Below are 19,286 nucleotides of genomic sequence, written 5' to 3' on the forward strand. Positions count from 1 at the left end.
TCTAAAGCCAATTTCTTTTTGGGTAAATGGAGCCATTGGAGATGTTAGCTCTACTAGGGCTGTTTCAAACAGCAACTGGTATTCAAAGAACCAAAATCCATTCGCAATCTAGACAGGAGTTCAAAAACTACAAAATATGGATGATACTATGGCTGCCCATCAAACTTTTCATCTTGCAATTTCAATTGTTCCAAATCCCATTTCGTGTCTTTTGCAGGATTATCGAAAATGCTGCAGTTGAGTTGCAGCAACTTCACATGATTTAGACATGCTGGGATTCTTGTACCTTGCCAATACCAGCAACATCACTATTATAATGAGACAGAATCTTTCAACATAAATATGTTGGAAATATTTGGATGCCTGTTTACAATTAATGTCTGATTTTCAATAAACCTTGATTGGAAATTATGAAATAGATAAATCTGTTAAATTTTGTCCCCAACATACATCAATTCCAGTGAATGAGATAGAAGAATCATAGACAAAATATTTGTGTGGAATGAAAGCATTAGATAAATCCGGCTTTGTTCATCCATGGATAAATGCTGGATGCATCAATTGAGAAGAAAGGTATTGCCTTATGCAACTTAAAATGGAATCTCAGAAATTGTTGACGCCTCAACACACCTCTTGATTACCAAACCATTGCCGGAAATTGGGTTCCTTTCGACAGCTGAAGCTGGGGCTCACATAAACCACTTTGGAACCTCATTGCCTGAAAATTTAATATTGAATATAGAGTGCTAAAAAAAAAAAAGATTTAACCCAAAACAAAAAGAAAAAAAAACTCACACCCTGAAAACTACAACATATACCCCAGAGATGCACAGCAAAATATTGCTAAATTTGAATTGAACACAAAACGCAGATATATGACCAGAAAATGCAAAGATATCATTCAAAATTTAATGGATTTACATACTTTGGCTCCTCATTAAGATCAATGTGCCTCCTCTTTTGGTGATCCGCTGGTCCTGTAAACAAGGTAAGCCCTTGAGCTTCATGATCACCAATGTCGATGATGTTAGCACGATGATCATCGTGAAGTGCCATGTAATCTGATTGGCGAGGCCTCTTGCCAAGACTAGTCTTTGATGCTAAAGACAAGGAAAGCAATTCGCAGTCTTGGTGTTGATCATCATAAACATCATCGTCCACTGCCATCACATCAGGTGACAACTGCGTTGGCCCATGATCAACAACATCAGTCTCACTGACATCAGCAATCTGGTGGCCTAATAGGTGGACCCCGCTGGGAATTTTAACGGGTGTGGGCTCGTTGACTAAAATGTCAAGCATAACTTGACACGTATTACCCTGCTTCGTCAGTGGTTCTTCAAACTCAAACTCGTACACTTTCCTATCCAATAATGGAATAGACTTTAGGTACACATGACCTTCCAATAATCCAAAATGACTCTCATATACTCCAATATCTATCGTATTGACGAGTTCTCCATTGACAAGAATCTTGGCAGAACCAATATTAAAAGCACATAGAACCAATCTTAACGTCTCCCATTTTAAATTTGGAGGAATTTCAAAACTAACTTCACATCGAGCCTCGTATTCCTCTTCCTCCTCTTCCTCCTCTTCTTCCTCTTCCTTCTTTTTAACTTTAGCTAGTGTTGCATCTTTACGACAGCTGAACCACTTTGGAACTTCATCGCCTGGAAGAAGAATTTCGAAATGACTATGTGGATGAGAAACAGAAACTTGATTCCGAAAAATATTTTCTGTGATGTCGTAGCCACGTAGTCTAACGCAATTTTCCAAACTCAGCTCCAAGTTATCCTCCCACCCTGAGATTTCTGGAAATTTCTCCAATGATGTGCAGTTATCCAGCAATACCCAAGCCAGTTTTGGAATTTTTTCCAATGATGTGCAGTTATTCAGCTCTACGGATCTTATTCTTGGTGGAAGCACTTCTTCTGGAACTTCTAAAAGACTCTCGCAATTACTGAAGCCAAGCTCCCTCAAGTTGACAAATTTGTTAAAGCATCTCGGAAGAATGACAAAATTGTTTCCCGATAGATAAAGTAGTGTTAATGTGTACCAGCAATCAAGGGGCACGAGGTAATCACTTTTTGATAGGTTGGAAAGCAGCGGTATTTCGGAGTTGCTGGATGAAACTTGAGAGTTCACTTTTTGATAGGTAAGGTTCTCACATTGGGCAGCTCTAAAGTCAACAAGCCTAGTAAGATATGCCATTGATGAAGGCAATTCTCTTACGCCACTTCCTGACATGAACAAAGTCTCTAATGATTCCATCTCCACTTCTATTTCTGGGAAACTCTGAAGGCTTTCGCAATCAAAAATATTAAGTAGTTTAAGAGATTTCAATTTAAGTCTTGTTGCAAACCTCGTAAGCTTAACGCATCCGAGAAGATTCAATTCAACAAGTTTATCAAGGAGTCCAACAGAATCATCAATCTCAACCAGACGTGTACACTGACTTAGATTCAAGTACTTTATGTTTGGGATTCCGGATAAGTCTGAGATTTTTTCTAAGAATTGACACTGACTCAAATTCATAGATGTCAGGTTTGGCAAATGCTGTGAGAGAAGAACACAAAAACAGGAAATAATTACTCACACGGTTCAAAAGACAAAAACTTAGAAAACAATTTTTCATTTTTTTCCTTTTGAAATTATATATAATGGATGGAAATAATTTCAAATTCATACCTTAAATCCCTCCAATTGTCTGATATGACTGCCAGGCATACTGAACTTAACAAGATGATTTCCCTGAAAATTGGGTGGCAAAGATTGTGACTGATATCCATTCCAATCAATCCATCTTAACGCGTTGGGCAGATAGTTAATGTCCCCACATAGAGATGCATTATGGTTTATGAAAATTTGAAGATTCACCATATTACGGAAGCATTCTGGATTCAAAGTTATCTCAGCTCGTTCTGGAAGCTTCACCATGATGCCTTTAATCTTTCTTTTTCCCTAAGATGGAAAAGCACTAATTAGGAAACGAACTCATTGCACAAACCAAAATGCAAGCACATTTTGTTAAGAAAATTAAGCTAACATAAGGTATTCTTTCTTGTCAAATTAAATATAATAACACATGTGATACTTACTGTACTTTCCATTAGAACTTGTTCGACATCCTTGTAAAACCACAATCTACTACGCTTGCCAGGATCATTGGGGGATTCTTTGTGAACTATATCCTTGCCCAGGTTTGCTAGCAAGTCGTGCATTAAAATCCTACTCCATTCAATAGTTATCAATGCCTTATCAAGGAATTCTTCAATGAATTTTGGGGGTACTATTTGTAGCACATAGCCCGTACATTCACCCTTGAAGAAACATGCAATGTCGAGAAAATATTCTTTTGCGCAATCATCCAAGGCATCATAACTTTTTTGAAGTATTCTTTCAATATGCGTATAAGGTTCTCCTTTGTAACCATCTAATATGACTTTCCAATGTCGTATATCTATACCACGAAGATGAGCACCTAAAATTTTTAGAGCTAGTGGAAGGCCATCAGCAAAAGCTATTGCACGTTGTGCGAGTTCCAAACAATCTTTTCGAGGTTCACTTATTCGGAATGCATGCCAACTGAAAAGCTCAAGAGCTTGGTTGTAATCTAACTTCTTCACCTCGTATATCAACTCAATTTCACGATTATCAAGCAATCTCCTATTGTTTGTAGTAATGATTACTCTACTACCCTCACCAAACCAATCATCTCCAGCCAATTTTTCTAACTGCTCCAATTGGTCCACATCGTCAAGAATTAATAGAATCTTTTTATGCCTTAGCCGTTCTTTTATAACACCGATTCCTTCATCAACACTCTGAATTTTCCAATTTTTGCCTAGAATCTTATCAAGAAGAGTCTCCTGTAGCTGGACTAAGCTTCTGTCTCTAACATTTGGCAAGAAACAACTTCCTTCAAACTCATGGGCAATTGCATTCCATATAGCTTTTGCAATTGTTGTCTTGCCTATTCCAGATGTTCCCCATATCCCAACCATACGACGACCATTCCCACCAACATCTAAAAGCTTTTTCACATCTTGTACATGAGACTGAATTCCAACTTGGTGGCTGGCCACATCCAAATATGTGCGTCTCAGTACTTGGCTTAAGATTCCATCAACGATGTTGTTGATAAATGTAGCTTCATACCTGCCAGTTTAACCAAATTAGACATATTTAATGAATTAGATTTAAACATAATGAAGTACGTAATAGTTGTTTAACCACAAACCTAATGTTATGTATCATTTATACTTGTATGCCTTTTGAAGATATTAATATATGGATTTTGAACTTTCTCCTTACAGCTATCGAAATTACAAAAGTACCCAAGAAAATAAATCTTCTCACTACAGTTGTATATTTTTATAACAGAATACTTCTCACTACGTAATAGTTGCTCAACTTGTTGCCGCTATTCGGTTTCACATTTTTTTGTCAAGACGAAATTATCATATAATACTTAGCAGCATAAGATCCTACAAAGCAATCTAAATCAAACATTAAAAAGTAGATATCATCGGTTTTCAAAGTCGATATGCAAAATGATTTCTTACAGAGAAATTATTTGTTAGCTAGCTGAGTTGACTTTGGCTTACTGTGTTCTACTTCAAATGATGAAGTTCTATGATGACTCGTTTGGGAGTGATTCTGGATAGGTTAATAATCATTTTTATGAAGAAGTACATGGGAAGTGTTTCTCTCCATAACCACTTAAAATTACTAAAAATGATTATATAAAGAAGCACGTAGAAGGTGTACCCAATAAGTGACAGAATTGTAAGAAGGTTTATTACATTAAACCTACTAAAGTGATCTTCTAATCAAATTAGGATTACTAAGACTTATTGTTTATTAGGAACTCAAAACCTATCTCGATTAGGCAAGCCTCAAACAGTGTTTAATAAGGATAATGAAGGCTTAAGGGTTCCTAGTTCTACAAGGATTGAAATGGATTAATCCTATAGCATGAAGGATATCTCTAAGTGTTTCTTGATGGGCAAGACACTTAGAGAGATGCTTATAAATAGAAGGCTCCCTCCTAGATCCGGAAAACACAACACAGCTAAACAGAAATTCACCCATCAGAGTTATAGCTATAAGGATCGGATTCTCAGGAGAAGAACTTCTATTCCTTTGCACTGCCAATCCGTTCCAGCTTCATCCAGTCCTTGCACCAGCACCATGTCAGACTCAGGTTAGTGTTAAACGTGTTATGGCTTTATGGAATTAACATGTGGTATCAGAGCATAAGTTATATCATGTTATACCTAACAAACTCGTGCAGGAAAATTAAAGAATAAATAACTTACAGTTTTAAGTTATAAAGTATGAACATGATAACAGTATAAAGTATGAACTTTATCATGTTCTTAAAGTTTTCTACAGATCATAGCTTACAGTTCTTGTGCCGTGATTGAGTAAGCCAAAGCGACTCAACCATTGCATGATTCAAGGTTTATGATCAGAATTTGCACCATGATGCAAAACATGTCGAAAGGCTTTCTGTCCAATGATGTCAGCAGTTTGATATGTCTTGCATCATGGTGGATCGACATGGAACATGGATAGATATGGATTAGTGAAAGGTTTTCTTCTGTCTAAGGATGTAGAAGATCTTTTGCTCAGGAAATCCACATCTACTCGTTTTCCAGTGTCAATAAGCATGCTTGAATCATTGTCCAAAGATGTGATTAAGTATGTTTGATTAAAGTTCTGGGGAAATTTATATATAAAGTGCTTATCTTGTTTTAAACATGTACAGTCAATCATAACTCGATTCGAACTCTCACTGGCTCAAATTATAAGAAATGGAGAGAAGATGTGGAAATTGCTCTTGGACTTCTGGATTATGAGATGGTTCTTACTGGTGAAGCTCTATCAGTACCTGCGATTGATGCATCTGCTGAGACTAAGACTAAATATGCAAAGTGGATTAAGGCCAACAAAATGGCAATTCTGATCATGAGGAGGTCTATTTCAGAAGAGGTCAGAGGCGTATTATGTGTGAGAGTGCTAAGCTATTCATGGAAGCTATTGCAGAAAACTTCCAAGGATCCAAGAAAGCTGAAATTGGTTCACTCATGAGCCAGCTGACAAATATGAAATACAATGGAGAAGGCTGCATAAGAACTCATATTCTGAACATGCTTGAGATAGGAAACAAGCTGAAGGCTCTAAAAGTCCATGTGGATGAAACCATGATGGTACACTTTGCTATTAATTCTCTACCTAGCATTTTTAGACAACTGAAAACAACTTATATTGCTCAGAAGGAGATATGGTCAGTTGCTGATTTGATAGGTATATGTGTCAGGAAGAACAAAGTATCGAGAAAGGAAAAGGAAAAGAACAAGTGTATTTGGTGCAGGATACTAAGTTTAAACCAAAGGAATGGACCAAAAACAAGAACACAGATAAGCAGACAAAGGAAAGATGAGTCTGCAAAGGGCACGGGTCGAGTAGGTTTGAAGTGTTTCTTCTGCAAGAAATTTGGACATTTAAAGAGAGATTGCAGAAGATACAAGCGCTGGTTGGAGAAACAAAAGGGAAAAGGTAAGCATGAAAATGTCTCTGTGATTTATGAATCTAATACAGTTGAAGTTTTATCTAATTCATGGTGGTTAGACAGTGGTGCAATAGTTCATGTGACTAATTCTTTGCAGGGATTCAAAACAAAGAGGGTGCCAAACAAGGATGACTTGAAGGTGTTCGTGGGAAATGGAGAAAGAGTTAGAGTAGATTTTGTTGGTTTAGCTAGTCTTGAGTTGGATTCAGGTTTTATTTTGGAATTAGTTGATGTCGTTTATGTTCCTTCTATGACAAGGAATTTGTTATCAGTTAGCAAGCTTGTAAAATCAAACTTACAATTTGATTTTGATGAGTCTGGTTTCTCCATTTTCAGAAATAAAAGTTTTATTGGTAATGGTTTATTGATCGATGGAATGTTTCGTTTGAACTGCAAATTACCAAATCAAAGTACAGAGATGATAAATGTGTTAAGTTCAAAACAGCCTTGTAATGCAGAATCTTTCACACTATGGCATAAGAGACTTGGACATGTCTCGAAAGATAGAATGAATCTCCTATGCAAAGAATCAATTCTCCCACCACTTAATCACCATGAACAAGATAAAACATGCATTGAATGTGCAAAAGGAAAGCTAACAAATCTCAGAAAGAAAGGGGCAATAAGAAGTGAGAAACTACTTGAGATAATACACACAGATATCTGCGGACCTTTTCCAGTTAATACACATGATGGTTTCAGTTATTTTATTACTTTTACAGATGATTTTTCAAGATATGGATATGTGTATCTGATAACAGAAAAATCCAAAGCATTGAAATGTTTAAAATCTACAAGGCAGAAGTGGAAAACCAGCTGGATTCTAAGATAAAAGTTGTAAGATCAGATAGGGGTGGAGAGTTCTATGGCAAGTTCACAGAAAAAGGAAGAAATCCAGGACCTTTTGCAAACTTCCTACAGCAAGAGGGCATTGTTGCACAATATACAAATCCTGGAACACCACAGTAGAATGGTGTTTCAGAAAGAAGAAATAGAACCTTAATAGAGATGGTGAGAAGCATGATGTGTTGTGCAAAGCTTCCTACTTTTCTATGGGGAGAAGCTTTAAAAACCGCAGACTACCTTTCCAACAGAATTCCCACCAAAGCTACAAACAACATACCCTACGAAATCTGGTGTAAAAGAAAGCCTAGCTTGGCTCATCTAAGGACACAGGGATGCAAAGGCAGAGGCAAAGCTGTACAATCCTATGGAAGAAACTTGATTCCAAAGCGGTGAGTGTTTCTTCATAGGATATCCGGATAGGACAAAGGTTATAGATTTTATTGTCCTAAAAATAACACTAGATTTGTGGAAACACAGAGAGCAATTTTATTGAAGAAGAGGAGGAAGGATTAGATGAAAGCAGATTTTGTTTTTGATGAAGTTTTGGAAGAAAACCAGCAGCTCTGGCTCGGCAGCGGCTCAGCTCGGCCAGCGCTCAGATCAGCGAGCGGCTCGGACCAGCGAGCGGCTCCGGATCAGCGAAGCTGGAAGAAATGCGAGCAGATCAGCGAGCGGCTCGGATCAGCAGCGCTCCGATTTACAACTCGGGAGATCACGAGACCTAAAAGGCCAGCCTTGTCAAATGACTACTTTGTTTACTGCAAGAATCAGAGCATGACATCAATACGAGGATGACCCTGCAACTTTCAAGCGAGGCCATGGAAAGTGACAAAAGTTCACAGTGGTCTGCAGCCATGGAATCTAAACTAGAATCAATGAGCAAAAATGGAGTATGGAAACTAGTTAATTTGCCATTAGGATGCAAACCTATAGGATGCAAGTGGGTTTATAAAACCAAAAGGAATGCACAAGGACAAATAGACAGGTATAAAGCCAGATTAGTGGCAAAAGGTTACACACAAGAAGAGAGTTGATTACAATGAAACTTTCTCCCCTGTATCAACTAAAGATTCATTTAGAGTCATAATGGCTTTGGTTGCTCATTTTGATCTGCATCTTCATCGGATGGACGTTAAGACAGCTTTCCTAAATGGAGAACTGATTGAAGAAATATATATGAAATAGCCGGATGGTTTTGGCTCAAAAGGGGAAGAGAATTTAGTGTGCAAGCTGCAGAAATCAATATATGGTCTAAAACAGGCATCAAGACAATGGTATCTCAAGTTTGATGAAGTTGTCAAGTCCCAAGGCTTCATTGATAATCCATTGGATGAATGCATCTATATGAGATTCAATGGAAGGAATTTCATCCTCATGCTGCTATATGTGGATGACATTCTGCTAGCAAGTAGCAATCTGTCCATGTTACATGATACTAAAAGGATGTTGTCCGATCACTTTGATATGAGTGATTTGGGAGAGGCAAACTATGTTCTTGGAATAGAAATCAGCAGGGACAGAGAAAGGAAAATGATAAACATGTCAGAAGGCATATATTGAGAAAGTGCTTAGAAGGTTCAACATGGGAAAGTATGCAGGATGTCTGTTCCCTTCTCAAAAGGGGATAAATTGAGCAGTGAACAATCTCCTAAAACTGAGCAAGAGAAATTGGAGATGAAGGACAAGCCCTATGCATCACTAGTAGGAAGCTTGATGTATGCACAAGTCTGCACTAGACCGGACTTGGCATTCTGCATAAGTGTTCTTGGCAGATTTCAGTCTAATCCAGGCCAAGCACATTGGATTGCAGGCAAGAAAGTATTAAGGTATTTGCAGAGAACTAAAGAGTACAAATTGGTCTATAGAAAGGTTGAAAATTTGCAGCTGGAAGGATATGCAGATGCAGACTTTGCAGGATGCCGGGATACTAAGAAATGCACATCAGGAGTTGTTTTTCTATTTGCAGTCTGCAGTGGCATGGAAGAGCATGAAACAGCAGTATGTGTCAACCTCCACTATGCAAGCAGAATTCTTAGAAGTTTATGAAGCTACTTCAATGGCAATGTGGCTTAAAAATTTCATGTCTATGCTAAGAATTGTGGATTCAATACAGAAACCGATTCAGCTATGGAATGACAATACTGCGGCAGTATATTTTGCACAAGGAAATAAGAGATCAAATGGAATGAGGCATATGCATTTAAAGTTCTTATCTGCGAAGGAAAAGATTCGAGATGGAGAGACTGCTCTAAGTCACATTGGCACAGATTTTATGATTGCAGATCCTTTGAATAAAGGGTTGCCTAATCATGTTTTTCAAAGGCATGTGGCAAGCATGGGATTGCAATTCAGTTTTGATGCCTAAAGTCAGTGGGAGTCAGTGGGAGCTAGAGTTCTTACAGTTATGTTTTAATTTTGATTTTGTTAACTAGTTTTATCTAGACAGTTTTATTTTGCAGATTTAATTGAATTACTTTTATACAATGTTCTGCATTTGCTATTTATGGATGACAAATAGAACAAAGGCCAAACTGTAATCGTGTCAACATTATGTTTACAGTTTGAATCTATGAATGAGTCATTAAAGATTATTGAAACCTTGGTAGTTTTGAAGGGTGGGCAAAGAAGCTGTTCAGTTTTGTCACACATACAGATAAAACCAAAAGCAGTTCTTGTTTTCAATCCGATTGGAAGCCTTATGTGTTTTGCAGATTCATGTATGTGATTATAAAAGTCTTAGATGTTATATATCCATGTACTTCGATAGTCCTTTATGAATTTTTCAAAATGACAGTGGCTTGATAAAAGGAACAAGAGAATTTTGAGTTCCACATGGCCATTAAGTAATGAACAATAAGTCTAAATTGATTATTTGATCAAGTGGGAGAATGTAAGAAGGTTTATTACATTAAACCTACTAAAGTGATCTTCTAATCAAATTAGGATTACTAAGACTTATTGTTTATTAGGAACTCAAAACCTATCTCGATTAGGCAAGCCTCAAACAGTGTTTAATAAGGATAATGAAGGCTTAAGGGTTCCTAGTTCTACAAGGATTGAAATGGATTAATCCTATAGCATGAAGGATATCTCTAAGTGTTTCTTGATGGGCAAGACACTTAGAGAGATGCTTATAAATAGAAGGCTCCCTCCTAGATCCGGAAAACACAACACAGCTAAACAGAAATTCACCCATCAGAGTTATAGCTATAAGGATCGGATTCTCAGGAGAAGAACTTCTATTCCTTTGCACTGCCAATCCGTTCCAGCTTCATCCAGTCCTTGCACCAGCACCATGTCAGACTCAGGTTAGTGTTAAACGTGTTATGGCTTTATGGAATTAACAAGAATAACTCCCAAACCAATTTGATAGATTTTCGTCATCATTGGCATAAGAGTTGGATTAACAAAATCGTATAACACAGTACAAACATATCCTCGCTAAATCAAGTTCCAATTATCAATTGCAATTGTGTCTATAATTTTAGCTGGAAAAATTAAAAGGAAATTCTAATGCAAAAGTACTCGTAATTTTATATTTATTCAATTTCCAATATTATGAGTTACATAATTAAATTACTCTATTGAGAAAAGTGGAGGGCATCTTCATCAAAACATTTTTTATAGATAAATTTAAGTAATATTTATGGAAATGTTACTTTAGCTAATCATGTGGTGACTCATACAATACTCTCTATTTCCAATATTCTGCAGTTGCTGTGGCAATCCTGTACCCACCCACGTGTGGCAGCACACAAGACTTGATGTCTTTTTTACTTTTTCAAATTTTTTTTAAATTATATATTACTAGTGTATTTTATATGCTTATTAAAATGTATAGGATACAGTTAAATGTGTAACAAATAGTAATGATAAAGATAGAAATATACGTACTCTCCATCCTTGAAAGTATGTCCGGACAAATTTGCTACTTCTGTAAGACCTTCCCTCCATATGAGCACTTTCTCCTTGTCATTCTTGAATTTCCTTTTAATAAGGCCTTCAAATGCGTCACCAAATTTACTTGTTTGTTTTCGCACATCCGATGGATCCACCTTGTAAAAAATGGGCAAAACTACTTGTTGCTTTGATTGTTTACATTGAAGGATCTTGACAAGTTCATCCAAGCACCACCTCGAAGATGCATACTTTTCCGAGAATACAATGAGAGAAATTCTTGATTCTTCAATTGCTTTGACAAGGGCTGGCGATATTTCTTCTCCTCTTACAAGCTCTCGATCAATGAAGGTGTAGATGCCCTTATCACACAAGGCCTTGTACAAATGATCCGTAAAATTGGTGCGTGTATCCTCACCTCTAAAACTCAAAAACACATCATATGTCCATGATGAATCATGAGCGAAAGAAGAAGAAGAAGGAGAAGAAGAGACTGGTTGAGTGGTCATAGGGGGCAGGTTTGAAGGAAGTTGAGGTCGAGTAGCCCAACTCCCTATAAACCTAAATAAGGATTTGAAGAACATTGAAGAATTGAACAAGCAGCAGAGAGAATCTTATCTGATTTTGTATTGATTTTCTTTCTTAATAAAACGATACAGTAAGAACTAAGCTTATATGCATGACAAATAGCTTAAGGCTTAAACAAACTCAACAAAATCACGTCCATGTGCCAAACTCAACTAACTTGTACATTCATCAAGATCAACTAAACAGAAGCTCAAAGAATTGGGTATGGTAGTGGCGCCCTGGTTAGATTTATGAGGGCTTGACGAAGCAGTTTCCTACCACCTTCCATGCGGACGTGATTACTGAATGTTTGAGGAACTTTCGTTTCAACTTCAAGTCATCAAACGCTGAATTTTCTATTCTTACTGACGCGGTCTTTAATTGCTGAAGCATATACAGATGTTGTTGGAAAAACAATTATCAATGACTAATTAAAACAATTATATAAACAAAATTTATAACAATCTGTAATACAGAATACAGTATATAAATAATAAATAAAACTGACTTGAATTCGAGATAGAGGCTTGTAGATTTGATGCAATATCCTAAAGACAGTAATTTCACCCCTTCTCGGTGCTTGAAATTCTACAAGTAGCGCCTCCCAGATTCAACTATCGTATTCTAAGCCTAGCACTCGGACTTAGAATCCGTGAGCAGTTAACTAAACTAATCCGAATTAATTAAAAAATATTAATTCGTAACCAAAAAATTAATTTAAATCTGAAAGTGCCCAAGTGCCCCAAGGCCCATCTTTTTTACCATGAAATATTATATAATTTTATATAATATTCAAAGCCCAATTCGTTTTGGAAGCCCAATTTGCTTTCTCTTGGCCCACTTCCATTTACTAAGTGTGGCACTTCCACACTTATAAGGACCTCACTCTTTCTACTTTCTACCAATGTGGGACAAAGGTTCTTGAATTTCATTCAAAGTTCCAACAGTTGCAACTTACTGAAGGTGAGGGGCACTACCTTTACCTTTTCATTGGCAGCTACAAAAGTTGTAAAACTGTGATATTTCTTTTTTCACTGACATGCTTTCTTTGAAATGATGAACTTTCTATCCAAAGATTTTGTTTTTTTGGTTTGAAATTATAAAATTGAAAGATTACTCAAACGAATTTTATGGATTCGAACTAGAGACCTCTGGTCTATAGGTTAAGGCTCTTTTTAACTGGACTATATCTCGTTGTCTTAAAACCGCTTTATTAGATAAAGTTTATGGAGAAATTGAAAAGAAAAAAAAAAAAAAAACACCTAAAGTTTTTCTTTTGTTTTTTTCACTTTTGCTCAAATGATTATAGGGATATTTTAGTAACAATGTTTCATTTCATTGTATGAAGAACTTTCGGTGCAAGTGCAACTACAACTACAAAGTGGTTGTTTTTTTCTTAAACTAGTCTAATAGCAATGTTGACGACTCTATCTCTATGGGATTTAGTTATAGACTAGTCAGCCGAGTCAGTTTCTTTGTAATGTGACGGTACCTACGACGTGTTGAAGTGAAGGGTAAAGGAACCTTCAAGGCAACTTCTCATTTTTTGGCAGATGCGCTTTCTTTCAATATATGATGGAACGTCTACTTTTTGACTCAGAAATGAGGCTCTACGTCTGGACTTTACATTTGAGGATGTCAGAAATGAAACTTTTTCTTCTTGAGCAGCACTTCCCTTTTCTTTTTCTTTGTTTATATCCCATATTTCAGAGATTTTGGAATTGTAATGGGTCCTCCCCTTCCCACTTGTACAGTTCATCTGGTTGAGCTAATAGTAGAGGGAACATGTAATGATTCTTTTGGGTATTAAACTCTTTTTTGCAGGAAAAGAAAAGAAAAGAGATAAGTAATCTAAGTCTGCCAGTGTATCATTTGAAAAATTCACATGACCATATATAATTCAGCAAAATGTTAAAAAGTCCTTTGCAAAGGCTCTCATCAGGGGAAAAAAAAGACGGAAAATGTGCTTGGTGTTGAAATAATGCAAATTGGCAGCTACAATCGCATCATTACTTCTCATAATACTTCATAGGCCATATGTCAATGCAGCATAACTTATTCTGAGTAATATGGTTGAAGATTCTTTCGTCAAGAACAACATTCTACTGATAATACTTGTATTTGATTTAATCATTTTCCTATTGATATAAACTTCATAATTAATAACTTTGATTGAATTATAAACAAAGAGATATTTAGAAAACTTCAGAAGGGTCAGTTGACCCTTGTGGGCCTTCGTTGGCTCCGCCAGTGCATGAGAGGGTGCATGTGCTACATTTGGATTTTCATATGTGTTTTCTGAGTTGTTTATCTCAACAACAGAAGTAACCATATTATCTCAGCAACATTAACAAGGTCTTTTTCATCTTCATTTTCAAACCCCAAGTGGGAACTCACTTTTCCTAGCCCGCTTCCACTTTCAAGGGTACGAACCTTCAATGTAACTTCTTATCTTTAACAATGACTCACTTTCTTTCACTACATGATAAATAGGTATTTTGTTCAAGATTTTGAATGCATTTACCTGCATTTTGTTACATTTAAATCGTTATAATAATACAAAGACCTATAATATGACACGTCAAACTCCAAATAAATATTATTCTCTCTAAACACTGTTGAGTCCAAAATAACTTCATCTGAGTAATATGACACTTCTCATAATACTTCATAGGCCATATGTCAATGCATCATAACTTCGTCTGAGTAATATGGTTCAAGATTCTTTCCTGAAGATTCTTTCATCATAACTCATTTTGCAGTGGCTCTCTAGACAGATTTATGAGGGATTGATGAAGCAGTTTCCTACCAACTTCTATGTGGGCCTAAATTGGCAGCCACAAAAGTCATCAAACGCTGAAATTTCTATTTTCACTGACGCGCTTTCTTCCAATACAAAAGTGAAAGTGGGTAAGGAGCCTTCAAGGAACTTTCATAAATAAAGACCAAAGATTCTTGCCCTTTTCTAACTCCTAGCGACTGTAGCCTTTTTTTCTAAATTAATATATTAACACATGAAATTATATATATTTATATATATATATATATATACAGTCCCTTTCTATTGAGGGATCCCATAAATAATTTTATCGGAGTTTCACTAAAACACCCAAAATGGGAGTTGAAATTATGAAAAAACCCAAATACTATTTAAACATATAAACACACCCAAAACCCATCATTACATACACTCAAAACCCATTTATAAACGCACCCAAAAAGTTGACTTTGGGGTTGATTTTGGGTGTGTTTCTATGTTTAAATAGTGCTTGAATTTTTTTTATAAATACATGTTTAGGATTGGGTTTATTTATAAATTTGTATAATTTTATTTGAGGGACGCCCTTTAGGGTACCCTACAATTTTTTTTCCAATGATCCAAACCATATATTTTTTAGGTCTTCATTCATAGATCATCCTTACAAAAAATTAGACAAATCGGAAATCGTTTCGACATCCAATTGTGTCTTACAAAATCAATGAACACGGTGCTTCAAGAAAGTACTAAAATTTCAATAACTCAATTGAGTAGTCAAATGATATCGGATTCAAGTGATTTTTTGTAGAGATGATCTTTGAATGAGTATCTACAAAATAGACGGTTTGGATTAGTGAAATACAATCCATAGTGGGGCCTACAAGTAGTGTCCCTCAAATAAGCTTATTTGAGGGATCCCTCAATGGAAGCTCTCTGTATATATATATATATATATATATATTGTATAGTATAACCCTAATTTCTACCCTTATCAGATAATCTATATCAATTTCAAGAAATCTCTTCATCTTTAGACTGCAAGCGAGCCATTCTATTTTTCTCTCTAATGCTTCGCAACTGTAATTTGAAGTTCTGTATAATTTAGTTGTATAATTTAATTGTATTATTCATAAATTTTTCTTATTAAAAGAAATTAATGTTCAAAAGGCTTACGCTTCGCGTAGAACCACTAAAACACCTCGCATCATCGCCTCGCCTTTCAAAACATTGATAAACACATCAAAATTGAGGTTGAAAGAACTATGATTACATGCTAACACAGTATAATAACCAATAAAGAACTCAAATTGATTAGATAATGAGGCATCAGAGTACCAAGAACTTCATCCAAATCCCAAGGCGCTTTTGCAATTTTTGCTAAACACCAATTTTAAAAGACAAAAGCGCTTTCACCCACTTTTGCTGCTCCAAAAGCACTCCCAAACGAGCCCTAATTCTCTCAATTCCTCCACTTTCCTTCCTTCTGCAAATATTCAACAAAAAATAACATTAAAATAAAAACTAGTTTTTTTTATGCGGAAGTAATAAAAACTAGTTGGTGTACATTTTATATGTGTTGAAAGGTTTAAATTTAGCAAGTTCAGTGTAACTCAGTTGGTTGAGCTCTTCCACTTTCACCCATGCAGACAGAAATTCGAATTATAGTTATATATTATTGTATTAAACAAACACAAATTCATAATAAATCGGACAACTTTAGTTTTATCAATTAGCTCCCCAAGTCACTAGAAAGAGGTGAAAGACCCACCACTTCTGTATTCATGGCCTATATCAAATTGTAACAAATATAGTCAATAAACTTCGTATTTTTGTTATCCTACATAAAATTGCTCACCTGGGGTTAATAACTTATTATAATTCATGCTCATATAAGAAAGAAATAATATATAAAATAAAATAACCTAGAGAAACTAGTTTTAGTTCCATTTCACGACAAAGCTCTCTCTTTTCTTTCTCAAGCACTTTCTCCTTCCCACTTTTACCCATCCCACCTACAGGGCAATGAATCTTTAACAAACGCTAAAAAAGATAAAAACTATTTTCTCTCTCTCTTTTTGGGAAAAAAATAATGGATAAAGCATAAAACTCATATGAATAATTGAAATTGTGATTTCATTTCTTTTGTGGGAAATAAGTACTTAGCATCTGTAGGTGTGAAAGTTGGATTGGAAATTCTAATTTCGACCAATTTTTATTTGAAATTTTTTAACTTTTAGTGAGTTCAAATCAATTCCAACATCCGAAAGTTTCGAAAATTCTAGAATTTAAAAAAAAAAAAAAAAGGAATGAAATTAGAATGTATCTCAAGATTACAAAAAGTCTGAATTATATCAGAGTTTCCAAGGTTGAACTGCATATAATGAGTAATATCCATGGCCACCAGATGCACTTTGCATAAGCAAAATCAATTAAACTAATGTTATAGCTGCAATATCATAATATAATTATGTTAAATTTTAAACATGGAAACTTTAAACAGAAAACTTGATCAATCATGAGGATACCATGGCATCTAATTTCTTCGTTATGAAGAAACATGTGATTTCTTTTGATTCTAAAATATGCAGACTATGATCCGACACCACATGTAAACTGTATTGACTGCACATAAGTAGAACACATGTATTTTAGTATTCCATTAGAGTTGTCGGAATATCAAGAACATACAAGATCTCTTCTCCTCAATCCGACCCCTCACACACTCATTTATAGATCGGGTGAATACTTTAGTGTAGGTTACATTGATCGGGTAAGTCGTTGCACCCATATTTATATGCATCTGCCTAAGAGTCTTGCCCATCAAGAAACTCTCTAGGAATTCCTATTGCAATAGGAAAAGAAAACCCTTGTCCATATTAAGATAGAGTCAAAAAAAAAAAAAAAAGGCAAATTTTCAGATATATATTCTTCTCCAATATGGAGGTATTTATAGGAAGGATACAAAGATTAGTTAACCCTAAATACAATAGGAAATAAATCTAAATTACAATAGGAAATAATTATCAATTTGTTTGCCCGTTTTGCGTTTACTCCTATGATGGAAGGGCAAAGTTCCCCACTGCCTTGAGAACCATAGACTGGTCAACAAGTCAGCTTTCTTTGGTGTGCGAGCGTGCCACTGCTAGTAATAAAAATTCTAGCAGACTTAGTTTGAAATGGATAACTTGCGCCCCAAGTTACTGATTTCTGCAAACAAACGATTGTGAATTTGGGTGAGGAATATCTCCCAAGTAAGTTCTTTTCTTGCCTCAGACTGGTGAGGACTTTAACAATTTATCTCAGTATAAAGAGGTTGATCTGGCCATAATGGTTGATGGAATTTAAATTGTTTTTAGGCAGAACTGCCTTTTACAAAACTATAACAATAAATACTCATGCTAGAGAGATGAAGATACTGATTGGAACTCCATTTCATCGAGATGGAAGGTTACATTACAATTTGGAAATGCCCGGCCGGATGGAGAGGCTGGACCGTTGACAACCTTGGCTGCTAGGCTTCAACTTGTAAATCGATACCAAAGGCTGATTCTGGCAGAGCTTTGATGTACCTCATGCTTTTGTGAGGCTTTTGAGTGGGCGAACTGCAATTTTCTCAATCTGCACGGGCAGGAGTGACTGTTTTTGAGGGCTTGATGGGCTAGAGCTGCACTGTGAATTTTGTTGAGGTTTTCCATATTTGGAGGAGACTCAAACCCTGCACTGACTTGGTTTCTTGAACCAAATTTGTAACGAAAGAAATCTCGTTTTGAATGACTTGTTTCTTAAATCTGGATTTTGTGGATCCTGATCTGGAGCTGGTTTCACTTGAAATTCAAGTGGGCTTGTTGGTTGATTTTGAACTTGTCCTTTGACGGTTTTCTTTGTGTAGGATCTTTGTTTGATTGGGTGATGATTTTTTGTGTTGTTGTTTTTGTGTGTCCTTTACCCTGTTCACTCCTTCTTGTATTTATAGTAAACTGTTTCTTCTCTGGAGTAGGGTGATTGTGTTTATTTATTGGGCGGCAAAGATATCTCCCCTCTTTTTCTCTTCTTTAATGGAAGGAAAGAAAATAGGATTTCTTCAGTTTTGGCAGATAGGCTCTCAAATAGGCAATCACTTCCCTGATTTTCTTGAAAAGGAACCTAATCTCTTTCCCAATTTCAACTGCCCCTTGTGATATTTTACCCGTGATGGTTAGTTTGATTCCTTTTCTGGACAGCTCCCTGCTTTCCTGCTTATCCCTCTCTGAGATTGTAACTTGCTTATCTTCTTGGGAGAATTACCTTCTCTGAAAAGACAGAAGAAAAATCTCTGAATATACATATATATATATATGTGTAAGAGGGATTTGATCTTCAGTTTTTTTCAGAATCAACTTGATGTCATGAACCCTTCAATCACTTCTTCTATGACAGTTGCCATTGCTGACTTTTCTTTATCCCAGAGATGTCACGTGGGATTGTTCCTATTTCTGGACTCCTTCTTCCTATTGCCTTGTTTGCTCTGATGAGCCTTGGGCTGGTCTTTTCTGGTTTTTTGGGCTTCCATCTTTCTTTGATTTTTTGCAGCTTTATTCGGGCCTACTTTTCGTTGGGCTGGGTGTGTCAATTTTGGCCCAAACAATGCCCTCTTAAGTC

General features: G+C 36.1%; 1 protein-coding gene across 2 annotated transcripts; it reads right to left on the bottom strand.

Moving 5' to 3' along the window:
• Positions 1-366: 366 nt before the first annotated feature.
• Positions 367-12,307, bottom strand: LOC103343174 (TMV resistance protein N-like). Of its 2 annotated transcripts, XM_089052820.1 has the most exons (5): positions 11,321-12,307; positions 3,102-4,161; positions 2,692-2,964; positions 926-2,559; positions 367-718 (listed from the first exon to the last, which is right to left on the bottom strand). In XM_089052820.1, exons 1-5 carry the CDS (start codon positions 11,905-11,907, stop codon positions 712-714), a joined length of 3,561 nt encoding a protein of 1,186 aa, XP_088908946.1. In that variant the 5' UTR covers positions 11,908-12,307; the 3' UTR covers positions 367-711. The 2 variants fall into 2 exon arrangements, with proteins under 2 accessions (XP_088908946.1, XP_088908944.1); XM_089052818.1 differs by lacking the exon at positions 367-718 and having other exon boundaries at positions 767-2,559; positions 11,321-12,304.
• Between the last annotated feature and the right edge of the window lie 6,979 nt (positions 12,308-19,286).

This window comes from Prunus mume, linkage group LG5 (assembly GCF_029339155.1).
Source record: "Prunus mume cultivar Tortuosa linkage group LG5, ASM2933915v1, whole genome shotgun sequence".
NCBI classification, from domain to species: Eukaryota; Viridiplantae; Streptophyta; class Magnoliopsida; order Rosales; family Rosaceae; genus Prunus; species Prunus mume.